The 18,848-nt window shown below is 35.5% G+C and overlaps 1 protein-coding gene across 1 annotated transcript; it reads left to right on the top strand.

The window, feature by feature from the left end:
- The first annotated feature begins 1,578 nt into the window (after positions 1-1,578).
- Positions 1,579-10,358, top strand: LOC114541446 (alpha-1,3-mannosyl-glycoprotein 4-beta-N-acetylglucosaminyltransferase A-like). The gene is given in 14 exon segments (XM_028561367.1): positions 1,579-1,867; positions 3,379-3,684; positions 3,953-4,136; positions 5,129-5,248; positions 5,829-5,904; positions 6,008-6,122; positions 6,908-7,037; positions 7,718-7,784; positions 7,991-8,098; positions 8,511-8,704; positions 8,867-8,907; positions 8,910-8,966; positions 9,552-9,754; positions 10,271-10,358. Coding segments are annotated over 14 exon segments (1,722 nt in total). The 5' UTR covers positions 1,579-1,767; the 3' UTR covers positions 10,292-10,358.
- Positions 10,359-18,848: the final 8,490 nt, after the last annotated feature.

Raw genomic sequence — 18,848 nt, 5'->3', positions numbered from 1 at the left:
CTCAAAATTTTAATTAGAAAATCTAATTTTTCAGTTCCTCATACATGCATTTGACACTTATTAATTATTATATATAGATCTAGCTCTTGCACCTGCTGCAAAGGTAAACAAATATATGGAGTTATGATAGCCTATAAGTCAATGAATGAGGTTCTTATTATGTTCGTTGTTCATTCTTTTTTGTTCGACAACTTAAAATATTATGTATCCAGTTAACAGTTCAGTTTATATCAAAAATTCAAGTTGATCTGGCAGTAAACTGCAGTTTTCAGTGCTGTTTAATTAAATACAAAAATCAGTCCAGTAGTCAGTACGTGTCTTATGCAGGAGAAAATAGCAGATTAGCACTACGTGCCATACCATAGCTCTTCTCAATGGGACAAAATATAACAGTGATATAAACTGAGGTGGCATCAACGAGGCGCCACAATAAAGAAGATCAGATAAATAATTTATCACATTGGATCTTTACAATTACAAACATCACGTCGCCATGACGACACTGTTCAAATACAAGTCGCCAATATCCAGCCGTAAAAAAATCAGAACATGACTTTATATTGTTTGACTTCTCTCAGGGGGATGAAAGTATCGGTTTACATTTTGCTGCTATTGCTCTTGGAAAAATACAATTGACAACTGCAATAATCCCTTTCGATAGTACGTCGCAAGATTATCGTTTTCAATTTTAAATGAAATTGATTTCCCATGATAAGAAATTAATTTTACTCTCACGAGCCACGTGTAAAGATACAAAACATCCTTGTGGCAATAAGCTTTCAATATGGCTTTTTTCCTCACTTATTTATCAAAACGAATGTATATATTGAAGATTGACGAATGTATATATTTTTGCATCTTTGCACGGCTCGTGAGAGTAAAATTTGAAATCCAACTCATTTAAGGTGGTTCTAAATTAAATTGATAATGTTGTGACGTAATTAGCGGAAGGGTGTATTGATACATACCACTGTCGCAACTTTTTGACGTCTTGCGGTACACAAGTATCAAGTTATTAGTTAAAAAGTGGTTATTTTGAAAAATACATGATGCTGATTTGTCAACCCTGTCACAAATTTATAGTTAGAAGTTAGAACCTTCTCAACTATCTTTAATTTATACAACTGATCCTGGATCTGGCGTAACTTTTGACAAGATACATGTATGGTCAAGTCAGGAAGATGCTTTCTTCGCAAATACACAGCGCGGACTCTTTATAAAGGTATATATCCTCGTGGGATTATTCAGTGGGAAATATTTTAACTGGGGTCTGGGCAAACTGGCTTGTATTTGGACACGTCCAGGTTACAACCCAAAACAGGTTCGACAAAAACAAAGATAATTTGGAATCCTTTTTTGCGCAATGTGGCGAGGTTTATTCTCAGCGCTTATATCAAACATGTAATAGTGTCTAATATGCTGCGGAAACACATGCATCATTATCATAATTTTGTATAGTCTGTATACAAAAATAATTTTGTGGATCTTTTGCAATAATGAATTTTAAGTGCGCCCTAATAGCTGAATGATTTTGACCAATCACAGGACGTATTTGTCGGTAAATGCCGTCAGCGGTCTTCAGTGGCCAGGCCACATATTGTTGTGTGTAGTGTTGAATGTCTTGTCTGCTAAATGTGTTTTAAATAGTAATTTGGGCGACGAATTTGTACGTTCCATCGTGGTTTTTCCTCGCAGCATCGAAATGTATGTGTAGCGTGTATTTCTCTGAGCTGTACACGCCGTCAAGTTGTTTTGTGTTGACACGAAATGGGGTTTACTCTTCGGAGAAACCGCATTATACTCGCAACAGTATTGTTTTTGCTTCCTGTTATTTTCTTGATTATAACATCGGATGGTGGTAACAGAGGTAAGTTTTACTTTATAATTGTTTACCGTTTTATGTTGCACTTTTAGCAAGGTAATTTAACAAGCTGCACAAGCCAAGCTTAGGCAGTTTACGCTTGTGTGCGTGTGTGCTTCCGGTCGACAATGTAACACTGTCACTCCATGAAAATAAATGTTTATTTCCAGTTTACAGACCGTTAAAAACGGAAATTAAAGTGTTGTAAAATTTATGCGGGTCTCATCTTCATTTATATTTTTTCTAATTGGTATATTGTCTTTCAAAGCCCCTCACTTTCCAGTTTCCATTCGAAGAAGCGTCATTTAAATGTTTTGTATCTATCTGTATAGAGCGTCGTAATACACTAACTTTCCATCACGGGTTCCCATATTGACACGTTATATCTTTATTTTTCTGCCGGTAGTGCTGTCAGCAACTTAATCAATTGCAGGACATATTGTATATTCATATTATATATTATAGCTTAAATTTCCCAAATCTTCCTGCTTACAAACTTGAAAATATGTTTATTTCATTCGTGTTTCGTTTATACATACCGGGTACTGTGTACATCCAACAAATGGTTTATTTATATTTAGGGCAGGTAAAAATCAGAATATATGTGTCGAATAAAATATTTTTATTTTGCTGTATAGTACGCACAGTATTTGCTTACTGCTGAGATTGTGTTGGCTATAGTGAACTGGTTTTTATGGCATTTTGCATTAATTTGATCTAATTAACATGTTACATGGCCCTTTAAGGTAGATTTCTAAAACATGAATCTTTGGAACTACAGCACGTTTAGATTTCGGATACCGATTTGAGATTTTCAGTTTCGTTTTATTCAGCAATTTTGAAACAAATATCAAAATGTGAAGATAACTTGTTCATATAGTAATCCCTTAATAAATTGTTTCATGTGTAAATGCACTTGGTCAAGGTTTGAATTAGCAGAATCCAATTTTAGTCTTTGTAGTCATGGTAATTATTTGAATGATAAAAGAAACTTTTTAAGGCTGGATGTATAGATCTCTTAACTACATTTTTGGTGATTAACTTCAGTTAATTCCATAATACATACTTTTGATTTGCTACTGTCTTTTACTTACATTGAAGCCATTGGAATATGATCTTCTTAAGTCCTGTAATATAAAACCTAAATCACAATAGGAAGTTTAATCTTAACTTTTACAGTATTAATTAATGGCAACTGGCACCAGTCAATGCTTTCGTGTTGATGTTTACCAAGTATATTTTGCATATGTATCCTAGCTTGACAGTGATTTCAATAAAATCTGAAACTCTGTTATTCTTTACAGTGACAATTTTTTTATCAGAAGATTTTCACACATATGTGTGTACTAGATTACAAAATACATGTATAACATTTGAATTGTTGGTGATATTTGAAGTGTAGCTTGATGCAGAGCAACACCAATAAATTAGCTTTCAATTCATCCATATGCTTATAATTTAATGTGATTGATAATTTTGATACATTTGATAATTGTACATTTATGCATTTTATATAGTTCTAAAAACTGGTGTGGAAGTTGATCCATCTATCATTGAAAGATTGAAAGGCCTGTCTATGAGACTCCGTCTTGTAGAATCAAAGAATGATGAAGTTGCTCAAAATTTGATATCCATTAGGTCATCATCGTCATTACATCAATATAAAAGTGCATTAAGAAACAATAGAACTAAAATTAAAGATGCAGAATTTCTGAACAATACTCAATTAACACTACCTAGTATATATAATTATATGTCACACTTATTGGGAAGCAAGAACAGTTTGGTGCCAGCAACTCAAGTCTCAGCTGGCAGACATGGAGGTACTATAATTTCTATAATATATAATCTTTGTTTTGGTGGATGTAAGATGCAGAACATGGTCTTCCATAAGCATTGCATAATTATGAAACCATGGACAAGTAACTGTGTCAATAGCCTGGAAAATTAATTCCCCAAATCTGAATCTTGATCCAATGATTAATTTTAAATTAAACAGAGTCATTTAAACTGTCCTTAATACTAATTCATGGAATGTACAGCAAATTAGTTTATCATATTTTCATCTTTTATTGATTTCTGCTCTTTCAGTTTCCCTTGCTTTTGGAGTTCCAACTATCAAGAGGGACAAGGCCAGTTATGTTTTAAACACAATCCAGTCACTTATAACAGGAATATCGGATGAGGAGAAAAGAGATTGTATACTCATTGTATTTATAGCAGAAATTGAAGATAAAATCTTTGTAAGCAAGCTAATCAAAGAACTGAAAGACAGGTATGTACATTCATTAGCCTTACTGCCTTGAAACTCATTGCAGTAGAAAAAATTCTTGGCAAGATGACATATATTGAAATATGATTCTGTTTTGTTAAGTAATTGCTAAATGCATCAATGAACATTCTGTTGAAGTGACTAGTGAATATAGGGGAACTCATTATGAAAAATTGAAATTGGTCACAAAAATCAAAATACACATCACAAAAGCAAAATAATTTCCATTTTTTTATCAACAGGTTAAATTTGATATTTTATTTCAGCTACCTTTGATACGGAAACAACGTATCACAACAATTATCACATACATCTCCTAATAAAGAGATTAATGGCTGGATAACACAGGTGTTCAGCGGGTATAGGGGAGGCTATTCTCTCTTCTCAACCACGTATCTTGATTAAATAGCTGTGTGAGAATTATCTAAAAAAAACCAGTCACATCAAATGTGTTATGTGCATGGTGTAACTGCCTAAAAAGACTTTTCGAGGTTTTAAACCTCCATCAGTGTTTTTATCTATTTCAGGACGCTTTTTAAAACATTTGATGCGAAGTTGTTAAAAGACGCTGCTATTCTGTTGCTTGGTTATATTAGTTTTTATCGGCCATAATGTTGATATTGGATTCAATGGTCAAGCACCTTGATCTTGCGCAAGCCTTGGGCCCCCGCTTCTCTTAAGCATTGTCTGCTTAGTTTAATTCCTTGACAATCCAATATTTGCAATATTGCACACAATACATAACATCAGATAACGATAATTACATGTCAATTTTTCAGGCATCTTTACGTTTAGCTTAGTGTTAAGACATCGAAAATGAGACGCAAAAGTAATTTCGGTAAAAGTATTTCTATAGGACAACTGTATTTTCTTCATAAACATGTGTGATGTGACAGATGTGTGGTAGTGCACTCACACGGACACACGTCAGTGGTTATTTTCAATTTTGGGCATGTTAATTATAATGACAATGTGCAATGTATTTTTCATCCTAGGTTTCATAGCTATATTCGTTCAGGATTAATAGAAATTGTCGTCCCGCCAAAAGAATTTTATCCCGATTTGAATAACCTTCCAAAAGATGTAACTTTCCACGATCCTCCTTTGCGAGTGAAGTAAGTCTCTTCATTTTCTACCTTAATAAAAACTTGTTAAAATATTTATAAATCAATCATTTAAATATCAGCATCGTACACACAGGGGGTACTATTGGGAGCATGGCCATATTTATTATGTATTTAGGCTAGACTATAGTATATATTCAGTAATAGAGTAAGAGTGGAAAATTCATCCGTCTTAAAAAGTGATAACGATTTTCCGCGCATTGCACTCATTAAATTGAACTCCTAATGGGGAGTTAGGAGTAATTCTAAAAATTGTGAGAGTGGGACCTCGTGGCCAAGCGCTTCATTGAAAAGCAATTTACACACAGCGTCTGTATAGATATCATACGAAGCTGGTTCGATTTGATCGCCAGGGGGCTCGAGTTGGTGTTAGATTAAGTTTATGATGTTAATAATTTATGAAGTATGTCCTGCTTGTCAGCGCTCCATTGATATAAATTTTATTTTGCTGTTAGCCTTCTACAGTACATAAGCAGAGACTTTGGACCAATATTTGTACTTTCTGTACAAATGTAACTTAGACGACTCATTGTTTATTCGATAAAATTTTAATTCAACTTTACTTTTCAAGATGGCGAACAAAGCAGAATCTGGACTTTTCATATCTCATGATGTACGCACAGCAGAGAGCTCGGTTCTATGTTCAGGTAAAATAAGAAGAATGACTTCCTGAAGTGTTCTTATCCCTGCCCTTTAGCTCTGCATGATGTGACAGGATTTTTTCGGTATCTCATTCATGCTTTCGTTTAGCTCGAAGATGATTTAATTGCAACACCTGGATACGTGAGTACAATACGAACCTTTGCTTTGCAACAAACTGAGAATCGTTGGATGATCCTTGAATTCTCGTCCCTTGGTTTTATTGGTATGTAAAAGTACTTCTGCATTTTATTCAATTAAATAACCACAGTTGTTAACATGACGTACATTTACTCGAGTGGCCACACTTGTATATTAGTCATGTAAAGCAAAGTTCTTTTTTGTGAATCTGATCCATTGGTCTGATCAAACCGCCCGTGTATGCATGAGCAACAGCAATCTTTATTGCAATTTTTATCAATCTTCAAGTATATGAAGTCCCAAATATCGTTGATAAGACACTGACTGCATGTAGTACCCCAGAGGCCAGATGGAAGAAGACTGGAGTCACTGGATAGTAATCATCAGTCACCCTGGGGGCCGTACGAAGCCTGGATAGCGCTATCCACCAGATAGTGATGTTTTCAAGTTTCAACCATTCTAAAATGCTTGGAAAGCAATAAATTTCTGCTTTGAAACCAACAATTGTTAAAGAGGATTCTCAATTTAGGAATACTAAGATTTAGTCGAAGTTATTCCTAACAAAGGTCGATTTTAAAGCGATTGAAAAAAAAAAACCCCACTATCCGGTAGATGGCGCTATCCGGCTTTCATACAACCGGCGCCTGAACATCAATAAAAATCAATGAAGCCAACAATTAATAACGAGAAACTTCGATACTGGGGTGCGGCTTTTACCATACTTCAAGGGCTTTCAGGCTATTTTTGGGCAATTCGAACAACTACATGATTGCATCTGTTGGAATATATTCATATAGCGCTATCCCGCATTCCTATAACCGCGGTCCTCATGTTATCCCTAGAATTTATACATTTTCATTGATATTGCAGGAAAACTATTCCGAACAAGTGATCTACCAGCGATTGTTGAGTTCTTCCTTATGTTTCACAAAGATAAGCCTGTTGATTGGCTACTCGATCACATACTGTGGGTTAAAGTGTGCAGCCCGGATAAGACCAGGTAACCACCCGGTAATCACATAAATCCGGTTACCCGAGATTTAACGTAGCGTAAAATGACTTTGAGGTATTGAATTGAGTAAATAACATGATTCTGGTTGTCGTGTAGTCAGCCTAACAAGAGCACGTGCTTGTTTTGATTCAAGGAAGGCTCATTTCAATACCTCAAATCATCTCACGTGTCGTTAAATCAGAGGTAACCGGGCGTATGTGAACAGCTGTATATTTATAATCCTTTTTAGTTAGCTACTTGTTCTAGCTGCTAGGCATGATATTCAAAGAATCTGAATTTCATCTCGCGTCACATTTTTTGTGAATTGAGCCTGATTACTAACATGGCCGGATCCTATAATGCGGACGCATGACGCAGATGCAAGACTAGGTCACTACACTAATTACATGTCACACATGCTGTTAATACTGGATATAGTCTGCTTCGTACGCGACTGCGCCAAGTACGGTATTAATATTGGTGTACAAATACATATATGTTATTTACCGGCTGCGAGGTCCGGTAAATGACATGTTTATTCGTATTATGCAATGGCGACGAAAACATAAACAATCAAAACCTGGTTCGTTTAATCTACTAAAGTTCACTTCAATTTATCGTGATAATCATTTGGTCGATATATTTAAAAAAAAGGTAAAAAAGTCAAAAGTTTGCGAAAAAATCTTTAGAAAAACAAAACAAATACGCTTTCGCTCGAGCATGAAATATAGGATTCCGGACCGTGGTCAGATATCGGTAAAATTCCGCCCGCGACTACAGCCAATCAGATTGTATAGGAAAGGCTAGGATTCCTCCCGCTGCTGATTTGTAAAAAAAATAATTGGCTAATATGAGTGCGTGGCCTGCGTCCAAGGCTTTGAAAACAGTACTGATACTTGTGGTGTATTACTGTATGAACCTCGCGTGTGGTAGTCCTCCAATTCTTCCATTTTATACTTTAGGCTCACTGCAATCGAGAAAAGGCTCAGTTACGAATCCGTTTTAAGCCTTCTCTGTTTCAACATGTTGGAAAGGAATCATCATTGCCTGGAAAGAGACAGAATTTAGTTGTAAGTTTACGGGGCTACGGCCAGTATAGATAAAGAAACATTATGGTATGAGTGAAACATCACTGACAAACAGCTCCCCTGCAGTACCAAATATACCGAAAGGTCCGAAACAAAGTATTCATGAATTACATTTATTAACGTGGTTACATACGTCTGCGCTTCTGTCATTTTATTCAGTGCGCAGTCAGCTTGATCCCAGGGAGGTCCAACTACGTAATTGTCTTCTTTAAAGACAATCGTGAAAGGAATATGTAAATCACCCATCCTCAGATTACCCACTGTGCTGCAATGATATCAGTCTCTCGCATTCAAAATTAGATCCCTTTCTGCGTAGTGCACGTCTGAGACATGGGTTGCGACTCAGTTACCATAGTTACAGAAACCTATTTATAATACATATACGTTTGTATAGGATAAGGATTTCAAGAAAGCTCCATTGTTTCAAGCTCATCTTAATCCGAAGGCGTCAGTAATCACAACAATCAATGTGTACCAAACCCATACGATAGAAAGGGCGTACACCGGGCAGAGTTTCTTTTGGGGTCACACCCCACACAAGGGAGATGTTGTTCGGTTCAAGTTCGATGAAGAACTTTATCTTGAACAGTAAGTGCACAACTGAATTTCTGCATGCATTCATAAGTAACAAAACTTTACCATAGTATAACTTTTAGTATAATTTAGTATAATTTCAGTGCTAAGTATCGAAATACATGTTGCAATTTAAAAACATGGATGTGGTAAATATGAATTTGTAACTTTTTCTAGTTTTCGTATCAATACTGGAAATGTGGAACATCCTGGTGACATTTTTCCAATGCATCTGTCGAGATTTTGACAACAGAGAGCAAGTTGAAAAGAGAGAAATGTGAGTATTAAGAAGTTGGTCAAATAGATGGAAAGGTATTTGTGTAAATTAGGTTGTGTGCAGTTGTCATACCAGGTGAAGTAAGTAATTAAGGTATTTTCCTACGAAAACCTAACATTACCTCATACGTTTAGGTAATCATGGAATATACAACCAGTTATTAATAGTATACCAGTGATGTTTGAAGATTTTGCCAAGCTGCCATGACCCGGGGAGGGTTTTTAAAATCACGAGTACTATTCCTTGCTAACAGTATGCACGGGTAGTGAAACTGTGACAATGACAATTGTCAAAATGCTTGATGACTAAATATTCATTCTATTCCGGGACAACTTACGTTTTAGACCGAAATTAACTAATGATGCAAATAGTCATAATATATCACGTAAAGCCTGGTTTCCATTTTGTGGTATTGTAGTGAACAAGTCATTTTTTAAAAGGATAGTCCAGATAATTCAAATCGGTCATTGTTGACTGTATTCACAAAAATATTCTATCACATCAGCCACCTTGACATGTTCACGACAATTGCGACTTAAATTGAACCAGGCTCGATATTTTAACTATTCATGTTTCTTGAAACAGTGTCCCATGAAACTCCTGCATCTGACGTGGAAGCACAGAAAACGTTTGTAAAAGGAGAATTTTTGCCTAATGATTATATTCGTGTGGGTAAATTTGTGAACGGTCTTGCTGATTATGCTGTCCCAGCTACGATTGGTAAAGTGAGTGAGCTTCTGATTAGAGTCAATGATCATACTGGACAAAACTGGGTGATAATTAGTGAGGTATGTCTGATTACGCAAGGTTATATTGCTCGTTCGAACACATCAACCGCAAAGTGTGGCTAAAAAATATTGCAAAATGCGGGAAATACAGTCCTGAAAGAGATTGCACCTATATTTTCCGCATTTGACAAAGCTTTGCCACCAAACCCTGGAATTTGATCATGTACTGTATAGAATGCTCTTCCCAGCTGTGTATTGATTAACATTTCTAGTTAAAAACGTGTCATGGTAGTATAATACATCGGCCTATTTCAACTAATACACATATGTTGTTGCAGAGTTAGGGTTTAAGATTCGAGGTATTATGTTCCTCATTTCTACAAAAGTTTCTACACAAGAAAAATGTAAACAAAAGATGTATGCACAGGGGTGCATGGGATATCGGAACAATATCGATACCAACGTCTGAAATTAAGAATTCCTTTTAGAGTTTTCCAATATAAATGCATGCATGTATTGTAGATTAGGAGACATGAAAGATTGCACATAGATGTCCTTCATTTTTTTTCTTCGTAGATTCACATAATAAAGAGGTAACACCAAGCAATGTCTCTACAATCATAACGCACTAATATCTTCCATGAAGATCTCTTCGCGAGGTATAAACACGTTTGTGCACCTGATGAGTAATGTGAAACGCACTCTGAGCAAGTCTGAGCAATCTGGGTTTGCTGCAAGTACTCGTCATGGAATGGAGTTCCCGAAATCAACACCTACAATAAACACGTTGATGAATTTTGCTGCTTTTGCTAACGAAATGACGGATAGAACCTTTAGTTTATACGACTGAGATCAATCCTTTCCTTGGTTTTCAAAATTCATCTAACAGGCATGTGGATAGTAGATACCGCCATCAAACTTTCAAAAAAGCCCCTGTTGTGAGAACACAGTCAGCCAGCTGTAAATTCAATTTCTAAATTCCCCGACGAAATAAGTAATTTGTCAAAATCAGTTGCAAGATGGCGCTTCGTTGAAGATACTCAAGTGAATTAATTTATTATTACGGAAAAGCTGGCGGATGACTGCATATTTTTTGGAAAATGCATGACATGTGAAAAAAATGGAAAACGTTGCAAGATAAACTACCAATGACGTCTTTAACACATAAAAGAAATTACCTCCTTTACGACTGCCATCAACTGCTATCTACCTCATTTACGACTGCTATTCGCTTTTTTCCACTATTCATTCTGTTGAAATGCACATCCTCCATCTTTCTGCGATTATAGATAAAACAGATCGGCAGAAATGTTATTTAGTATACTCGTTTTGTAAAGCCTCGTTACTCAATGCAATTTTTCTTTCAAATAGCAACGCAATTATATTTTTGAGAGATGTAAATGTGGCAACTACGAAATCTGTGCTTATTAATTCTCGAAAACTCTTCACTGAGTTTACATCCCTAAAAAATAGAATTGCATTGCAAATTGCAAGAAAAATTGCATTGTGTATCAACACGGCCTTAAAATAGTGTTTCTAGTCCAAACCTCTGATCTCTTTTCTATAGTATAGTCATAATTTTTTAATAGGTTTTTTGTAGTTTAAATGTAGTTATTTAATAAATTGTTGGCACCACAAACCGTTTGAAGGCGCAGGAGCTTTTTGGCAGTTGACTTGAACATGATCCCGAAAATGATTTTGAGGTAATGAAATGCGTCTCCACGAAATCTGAAGCATATGCTGTTGTGTATATGACATCCTCGGAGCTGAACTAGAATAAATAAAACTTGGAATGAGAATTTTAGTTTGCTATAAGAAAAGCTACGAAAGAAGTTTTGCGAGATAGAGAACAATACAGTAGAACAATAAAACAATAGAATAAGCCAATCGATATTTTTTTGAAAAAAATATTCAGGATCGATTAGGGAGACAACCTCGCAAGCCAGGATCTTGTTAGAGAGACATTTAAGTTTTCATCCCTTGACTCTTAAAAACAGAATAAATCGTGTTTTTTGTATAAGACCAAGGACCACGTTAATAGAAAATGGCGGTTTCCTGTGATCACCAAGCATGACAGAAACGCGTTAACTAAAACGTGATTTTTATCCCAGCCCTTGATCGTAGAATTGTAATGTTTTGATGTATAACTGCAGTCTACAGTAATATATTTAGTTTCGAAATTGGAACAATTATATATAGCCGCCTTTCTCCGTACATTTTGAATGAAGAGATTTCAACGCGCATCTCATCATCATTTTACTAACTGATATACTCCGTATCATGGATATGATACAAAATCCAGACAAATCACTGAAACCACACAGATGTTAACAATGGCGCTACAAATTGTTGGGACAAACGGGAACAAACTTGTTAATAATAATGTTGTTACAACGCGTTAAAAAAGACTTGTAGCAAGTTGTTGTTAACGCCAACAAATTGTCAACAACAACTTGTTCGGACAAATTTGATAACATTAATTTTGTTCTCAACAAGCTTGATACAAGTTGTTCAAACAACTCGCTACAAGTCCGCGAGCCAACAAGTTGTAACAAGCTTGATATCTACAAGCTTGTTCAGCACGATAAGTCAACAAGCTTGTTACAAACTTGTTCACAACTTGCGACAAGCTTGTTGAGTCAACAACTTGTCAACAAGGTGTGAGATTTTTAGGTGTGTATGTACTAAATATTATATACTGCAGAATAAAGCTAACGATAAAAATGAATGGAATTGAATTGACAACTACGTGTACACGTTGCATAAAATTGACTATGCTTTTAACAATAGATAGATTATCTGCAGCTTTTCTTTGTTTGCTGCCGTTATTATCTTTTATGAATATTGATTAGTGAAAGCTATGTCTATGATGTTGATATCATAGAAATTCAGTAGAATAATAACTTGTTTCTCTGAACGACGGTAATAGGGATTTTCAAAGACAGATTTGACTTTTCATCCATGATAACCTTCACCAGTACAGCGTAGTTGAACATAATGCTTTTTCTTGTTTCGACTGTCGGAATCAAGTCCATAGCAGGTTGTATGTCTAACTCTACGTTGGATAGTGTTACGCACTGTTTCGTCTGGACGCTCTCCGCAGCTACCTTGCTCTGCAATACTTTAATCGTGACGCATTTATGTAAGCTGCGGTGATCACTTTCGTTCTCGATAAGGCCAACATCTTGCACAAGCTGAGCGATAACAAATTTTGTTTGAACTTTTCTTTCGCTATTGTCTACGGTAATATTGAGGGAGATCGTCTCGCCGAGGTAGTATACAACGCGACCTAATTCACAAGTCAGGTGTACCGCAGCAGCTAAACCGAGCACCCCACTTCGATAAGACTTACGATATGTCTTCGGCATTGAATATCCAGGAATCTCCGTTAACTCTCGGGTTTGGCGAAATTTAAAATCCTTTCTACATCTATGCGCCAAAGTGTGTTTCGATCGTATAACGATGCTTTCAATGTAATAACGAACATAAGCCGTTATACCAGAATAAGATGTGTTTAATTCAAACGACGACGGTAAGTGATTCCTGAGCTGAAAATGAAACGGTACTCTGTAACGAACGTTCTCTTGTAGTGTCGTTTCGAAATGCTCGCTGATTTGTGTTTCCGGGGTTGGAAATATAATTTGAACTATGTCGATGAAAACCTCCCGCCGTTCTGTGTTTGCTAAAGAAATATAGGCTTGCCCTGTGAGCTTCACTTGAATTTCGTGTATTGTAGTCGGTTTGCTTGGGCAGATTTCGAGTATTCCAGACAACACACATGGTTGATAGGCACCATCTTGGTTTGCAAGAATAATTTTAACATCTTTAAGATCATCGCTCATACTGACTCCGTGTTGTGTTGAACTTAAATACAAGTAATCGTTGACGCTTGAGAGTTGAGGACCAAAACTTAACATATACGCTACGACTCAAAATACAGCTGCCTCATGTCAGTAACGTTTTATCTAATCATTTACATTGCAAAGTAGAGAACATGTGCAAATTAAGATAGTATCTCGCATTCGCGCTGTTCCAGCTTTAACATTTTAGAGGAAAGTGTAATATTTATTTGACAATGAATGAAAAAATTCCAAAAAATCTAGAAGTCAGAATAAAAAATGGCAAATATTCTATAAGAATCACACTCTTCAAATAAGATTAATTCAATTTTGTCACACGCTTTGATTGTTTGGTCTATTCGTTTGATATATTTTTCATGCAGTTAAAGTGCTGTTTCTGGTCGTGAAGATAAGTTAGTCATGTGCCGAATCAAATGCAAACGAGCTTTATAAACAAAGACTTTAGCTTATTAACATCAGGTTCGGCACATGAAAAGTTCGACGTCTGAAACAGGCCTTAAATGTGATAATTCATAAGCCATATATTTTTTTTTTTTTTTAAATTTTTTCGCCCATATCCATATCAAACTCTTGTAGTACAAATTGGGACATTTGCCCTAGCTAGAGTCTAGTCTCTTTTGAGAGCAATACCGCGCGGCCATAAACAAAGATGGCGTTGAGATCGAAGCGAATTCATGAAGCGAATTTTGAAGCCGGCCCATCTCGGCGTTTTGCCGATGAATACATTAATAATAATGAGTTTTCGTCCGCAAACACGTCAACTAAAAGAAGATTCATAGCCATAGGTTTCTCCGTTCTTTTGCTCAGTGCCTCTCTTTTGATAAAGTATATATGAGTAAGCTGAAATATAGACACAGAGTGTTTATCAACTCCGAACAAAGATATTTTAAACTTTTAATATGGACAATCATCAAAAATTTATAATTTTAATACTTACTTGCTTATTTCGTAATTAAAAGAAGGAACTGTAGTCCGTAGAAAAGGCGTACTTTGTTCGTATTCATGCTCTATCCCTTCGACGGAATGAATTTATGAGGTAAACAAAACCAAAATCGAGAAAGAAACCCCGAAAAACCGAAGATATAGAGCCATTGGTCCACTCTTAATTCGCTTTGAATATGTATGAATTTGGTATCAAAATTTGCGCCAAATCATGTAGATTCCAAAAATGGAAGTAACTAGACGTCACAATGTATTGCAACAGCGCTAGCTCCAGTTTCCCTCTCACTTCCGCCGTGAGTAGGTCACTCAGCGGTGAAATTCTATAATAGCGGCGTACTAAAAAACCCCAAAGTCCAGGTCTAGAACGTGATGAATCTGTATGAAAATTGCATTACCAGACGTGCCGAAGGTGAAATTTTTAAATCCCGCTGGTAACTAAGATGTATTTTTTACGCACAACGCACGAGCAGGAAAAAACCACGAATTTTGAGTCAAATAATATAGCCGCGCAGCTGGAAGCGCGCTAACTTGAAACACGATATACCTTTTGTCTACACAGAGTTTGATATGTATTTACACGTAACCAGTAATTAGAAGAAAATATTTACATAGTAGGGCTAGGAACCTTCTAGAAACCATAGGGCTTTTGTTTAAGGTCCCTAGATTACAATTAACTAATTATATACCAAAAATTGTCAGTTCGATTATCTATTCTAAATAAGAAGATAGCAATATTAACTAAGATCTAAATATAATAAACAAGCTATTCCAATTGTATTGTGTGATATGAAAGAGAAAAATATTATACATGCAAAGAGTATAGAGTTTACATTATAATCCTTTACAGCCATTTTTATGGTAGCAAGGGTCTATAATGCTAAGTTATTGGGTTTAAGTGCAAGAAATATTTTTTCATTGTTGATTTAAATGTACCATATGATATATATATAATATATATAATATATATATATATAATATATATATATATATATAATATAATATTATAATATATATATATATATATATATATATATATATATATATATATGGGTTGTTTATTCCGCGTGCACTTCTCTACCAAATTTTCGATTTTCGCGAGTTCCAGTTTTTTTCGAAGTATATTGCATGATGGCATAAAATTATCGCAAAAATCCTATAGGTCAGGGAAAACCTGTATATAACGTTGCATTCAGCTATTTGTAGCACAGAGAAAGTATGGAAAGCCGTTTCGACCAGAAGGAAGGAGGGGGAGAAAAGGACTGTTAAGATTTTTTCTCGTAATATTAATAAATAGGCTAGATATTCTGCGAAATTGATCTAGTTTTGCCAAAGTTCTAAAATGTTTTTGTTTCGCGGATTCTTAAGACTTAACAGTGTATCATCATGCAGACACTCTTCTTGAAGACTTTACTGCGGGAGGCAAAAACATTAGAAATTATGTAGCACTAGAAACGAATTTTCTTTTCGCCCAAAATCCGAAGAAGTGATCGAAAGGAAATTGTCAGTTTGTCAGGAAACTCCACAAAATTTTCAACTTGTGGCAGAATTAATGTGGTCCTGTGGTTCCCGCTTTCGTATTTCGACTTTTTCCGAGATCCCCTTAATATACAAAACTTAACCGGCTGTCAATCACTAAATCTGTTAGTCTCGTGGTGAAGACTGTGAAAATGTGGTCGAGACTCAAAAAATTTATATCTTGAAGTATTTTGTCTTGGGCTACCTGTGTCAAGCCAGACACAGGTAGCCCAAAACAGACACAGGTAGCCCAAGACAAAATACTTCTTCGTCGAAAAAAAAATCTAAGAGAGTTTCAAAAAAGGGAAAAAAATTAAATTTTTTCACTCTCGAGAAAATCACCCTGTCAAATTTTCGTGAAAAAAATTTACGTAAAAAGGTACGTAAACATGAGTTTTTTAAAAGCGGGAAATTGTTTGATTTTTTTCCGTCTCACTTTCTTCATTTTCAGGCTTTTTAGAAGACACGTGTTTTTAAAACTTTTTTTACTTGTGCTTTTTTTTTAATTTTTAGGTACTTTTGAACGCGATAATTTTTTTTTGGTTTTTTTATTTCAAATTTTTTTTTCAATTCACAGTCTTTCGCAAAGGCCGAAAAGTCTTTTAACTGTTTTAAACATTCCAAATCACACCGAGATTTTTCAGGCTAATTTTGTTCTATTGCCAGGAGTTGAAACGTTTGTCCTCGGATTGAGAGACGAACGTCTTAACCACTACACCATCGCGTCATTTGTCGAAAGCTATTGTTCTCTATTTGACCTAATCCTTTCGATGAATTTTAAATTAAATAGTAATTTCGGTGGGAAAAATCGAACCTTTCCCATGCAGGATTCGAACCTACCCTTACAACCTGGTAGGCCGTAGCTTTAACCACTGGGCCATAGGATTGGTTGTTGATATATATGTTATTGAGGTAGCGCAGTGGTTAAGGCTTCGGCCTACCAGGTTGTAAGGGTAGGTTCGAATCCTGCATGGGAAAAGTTCGATTTTTCCCACCGAAATTACTATTTAAATTAAAATTCATCGAAAGGATTAGGTCAAATAGAGAACAATAGCTTTCGACAAATGACGCGGTGGTCTAGTGGTTAAGACGTTCGTCTCTCAATCCGAGGACAAACGTTTCAACTCCTGGCAATGCAACAAAATTAGCCTGAAAAATCTCGGTGTGATTTGGAATGTTTAAAACAGTTAAAAGACTTTTCGGCCTTTGCGAAAGACGGTGAATTGAAAAAAAATTGAAATAAAAAGACCAAAAGAAAAATTATCGTGTTAAAAAGTACCTGAAAATTAAAAGAAAAGCACAAGTAAAAAAAGTTTTAAAAACACGTGTCTTCTAAAACGCCTGAAAATGAAGAAAGTCAGACGGAAAAAAATCAAAAAAATTTCCCGCTTTTAAAAAACTCATATCTACGTACCTTAATTTTTTTTCACGAAAATTTGACAGGGTGATTTTCTCGAGAGTGAAAAAATTTAATTTTTTTCACTTTTTTGAAATTCTCTTAGATTTTTTTTTCGACGAAGAAGTATTTTGTCTTGGGCTACCTGTGTCAAGCCAGACACAGGTAGCCCAAAACAGACACAGGTAGCCCAAGACAAAATACTTCTTCGTCGAAAAAAAAATCTAAGAGAGTTTCAAAAAAGGGAAAAAAATTAAATTTTTTCACTCTCGAGAAAATCACCCTGTCAAATTTTCGTGAAAAAAATTACGTAAGGTACGTAAACATGAGTTTTTTAAAAGCGGGAAATTGTTTGATTTTTTTCCGTCTCACTTTCTTCATTTTCAGGCTTTTTAGAAGACACGTGTTTTTAAAACTTTTTTTACTTGTGCTTTTTTTTAATTTTTAGGTACTTTTGAACGCGATAATTTTTTTTGGTTTTTTTATTTCAAATTTTTTTTTCAATTCACAGTCTTTCGCAAAGGCCGAAAAGTCTTTTAACTGTTTTAAACATTCCAAATCACACCGAGATTTTCAGGCTAATTTTGTTCATTGCCAGGAGTTGAAACGTTTGTCCTCGGATTGAGAGACGAACGTCTTAACCACTAGACCATCGCGTCATTTGTCGAAAGCTATTGTTCTCTATTTGACCTAATCCTTTCGATGAATTTTAAATTAAATAGTAATTTCGGTGGGAAAAATCGAACCTTTCCCATGCAGGATTCGAACCTACCCTTACAACCTGGTAGGCCGTAGCTTTAACCACTGGGCCATAGGATTGGTTGTTGATATATATGTTATTGAGGTAGCGCAGTGGTTAAGGCTTCGGCCTACCAGGTTGTAAGGGTAGGTTCGAATCCTGCATGGGAAAGGTTCGATTTTTCCCACCGAAATTACTATTTAATTTAAAAATCATCGAAAGGATTAGGTCAAATAGAGAACAATAGCTTTCGACAAATGACGCGGTGGTCTAGTGGTTAAGACGTTCGTCTCTCAATCCGAGGACAAACGTTTCAACTCCTGGCAATGCAACAAAATTAGCCTGAAAAATCTCGGTGTGATTTGGAATGTTTAAAACAGTTAAAAGACTTTTCGGCCTTTGCGAAAGACGGTGAATTGAAAAAAATTTGAAATAAAAAAACCAAAAGAAAAATTATCGTGTTAAAAAGTACCTGAAAATTAAAAGAAAAGCACAAGTAAAAAAAGTTTTAAAAACACGTGTCTTCTAAAACGCCTGAAAATGAAGAAAGTCAGACGGAAAAAAATCAAACAATTTCCCGCTTTTAAAAAACTCATATCTACGTACCTTAATTTTTTTTCACGAAAATTTGACAGGGTGATTTTCTCGAGAGTGAAAAAATTTAATTTTTTTCACTTTTTTGAAATTCTCTTAGATTTTTTT

This window comes from Dendronephthya gigantea, unplaced genomic scaffold (genome assembly GCF_004324835.1).
Source record: "Dendronephthya gigantea isolate DGI-Jeju-01 unplaced genomic scaffold, DenGig_1.0 000291F, whole genome shotgun sequence".
In the NCBI taxonomy this organism is placed as follows: domain Eukaryota; kingdom Metazoa; phylum Cnidaria; class Anthozoa; order Malacalcyonacea; family Nephtheidae; genus Dendronephthya; species Dendronephthya gigantea.
The sequence above is the reverse complement of the archived record's forward strand: the minus strand, read 5'-3'. Positions and strand labels throughout refer to the sequence as shown.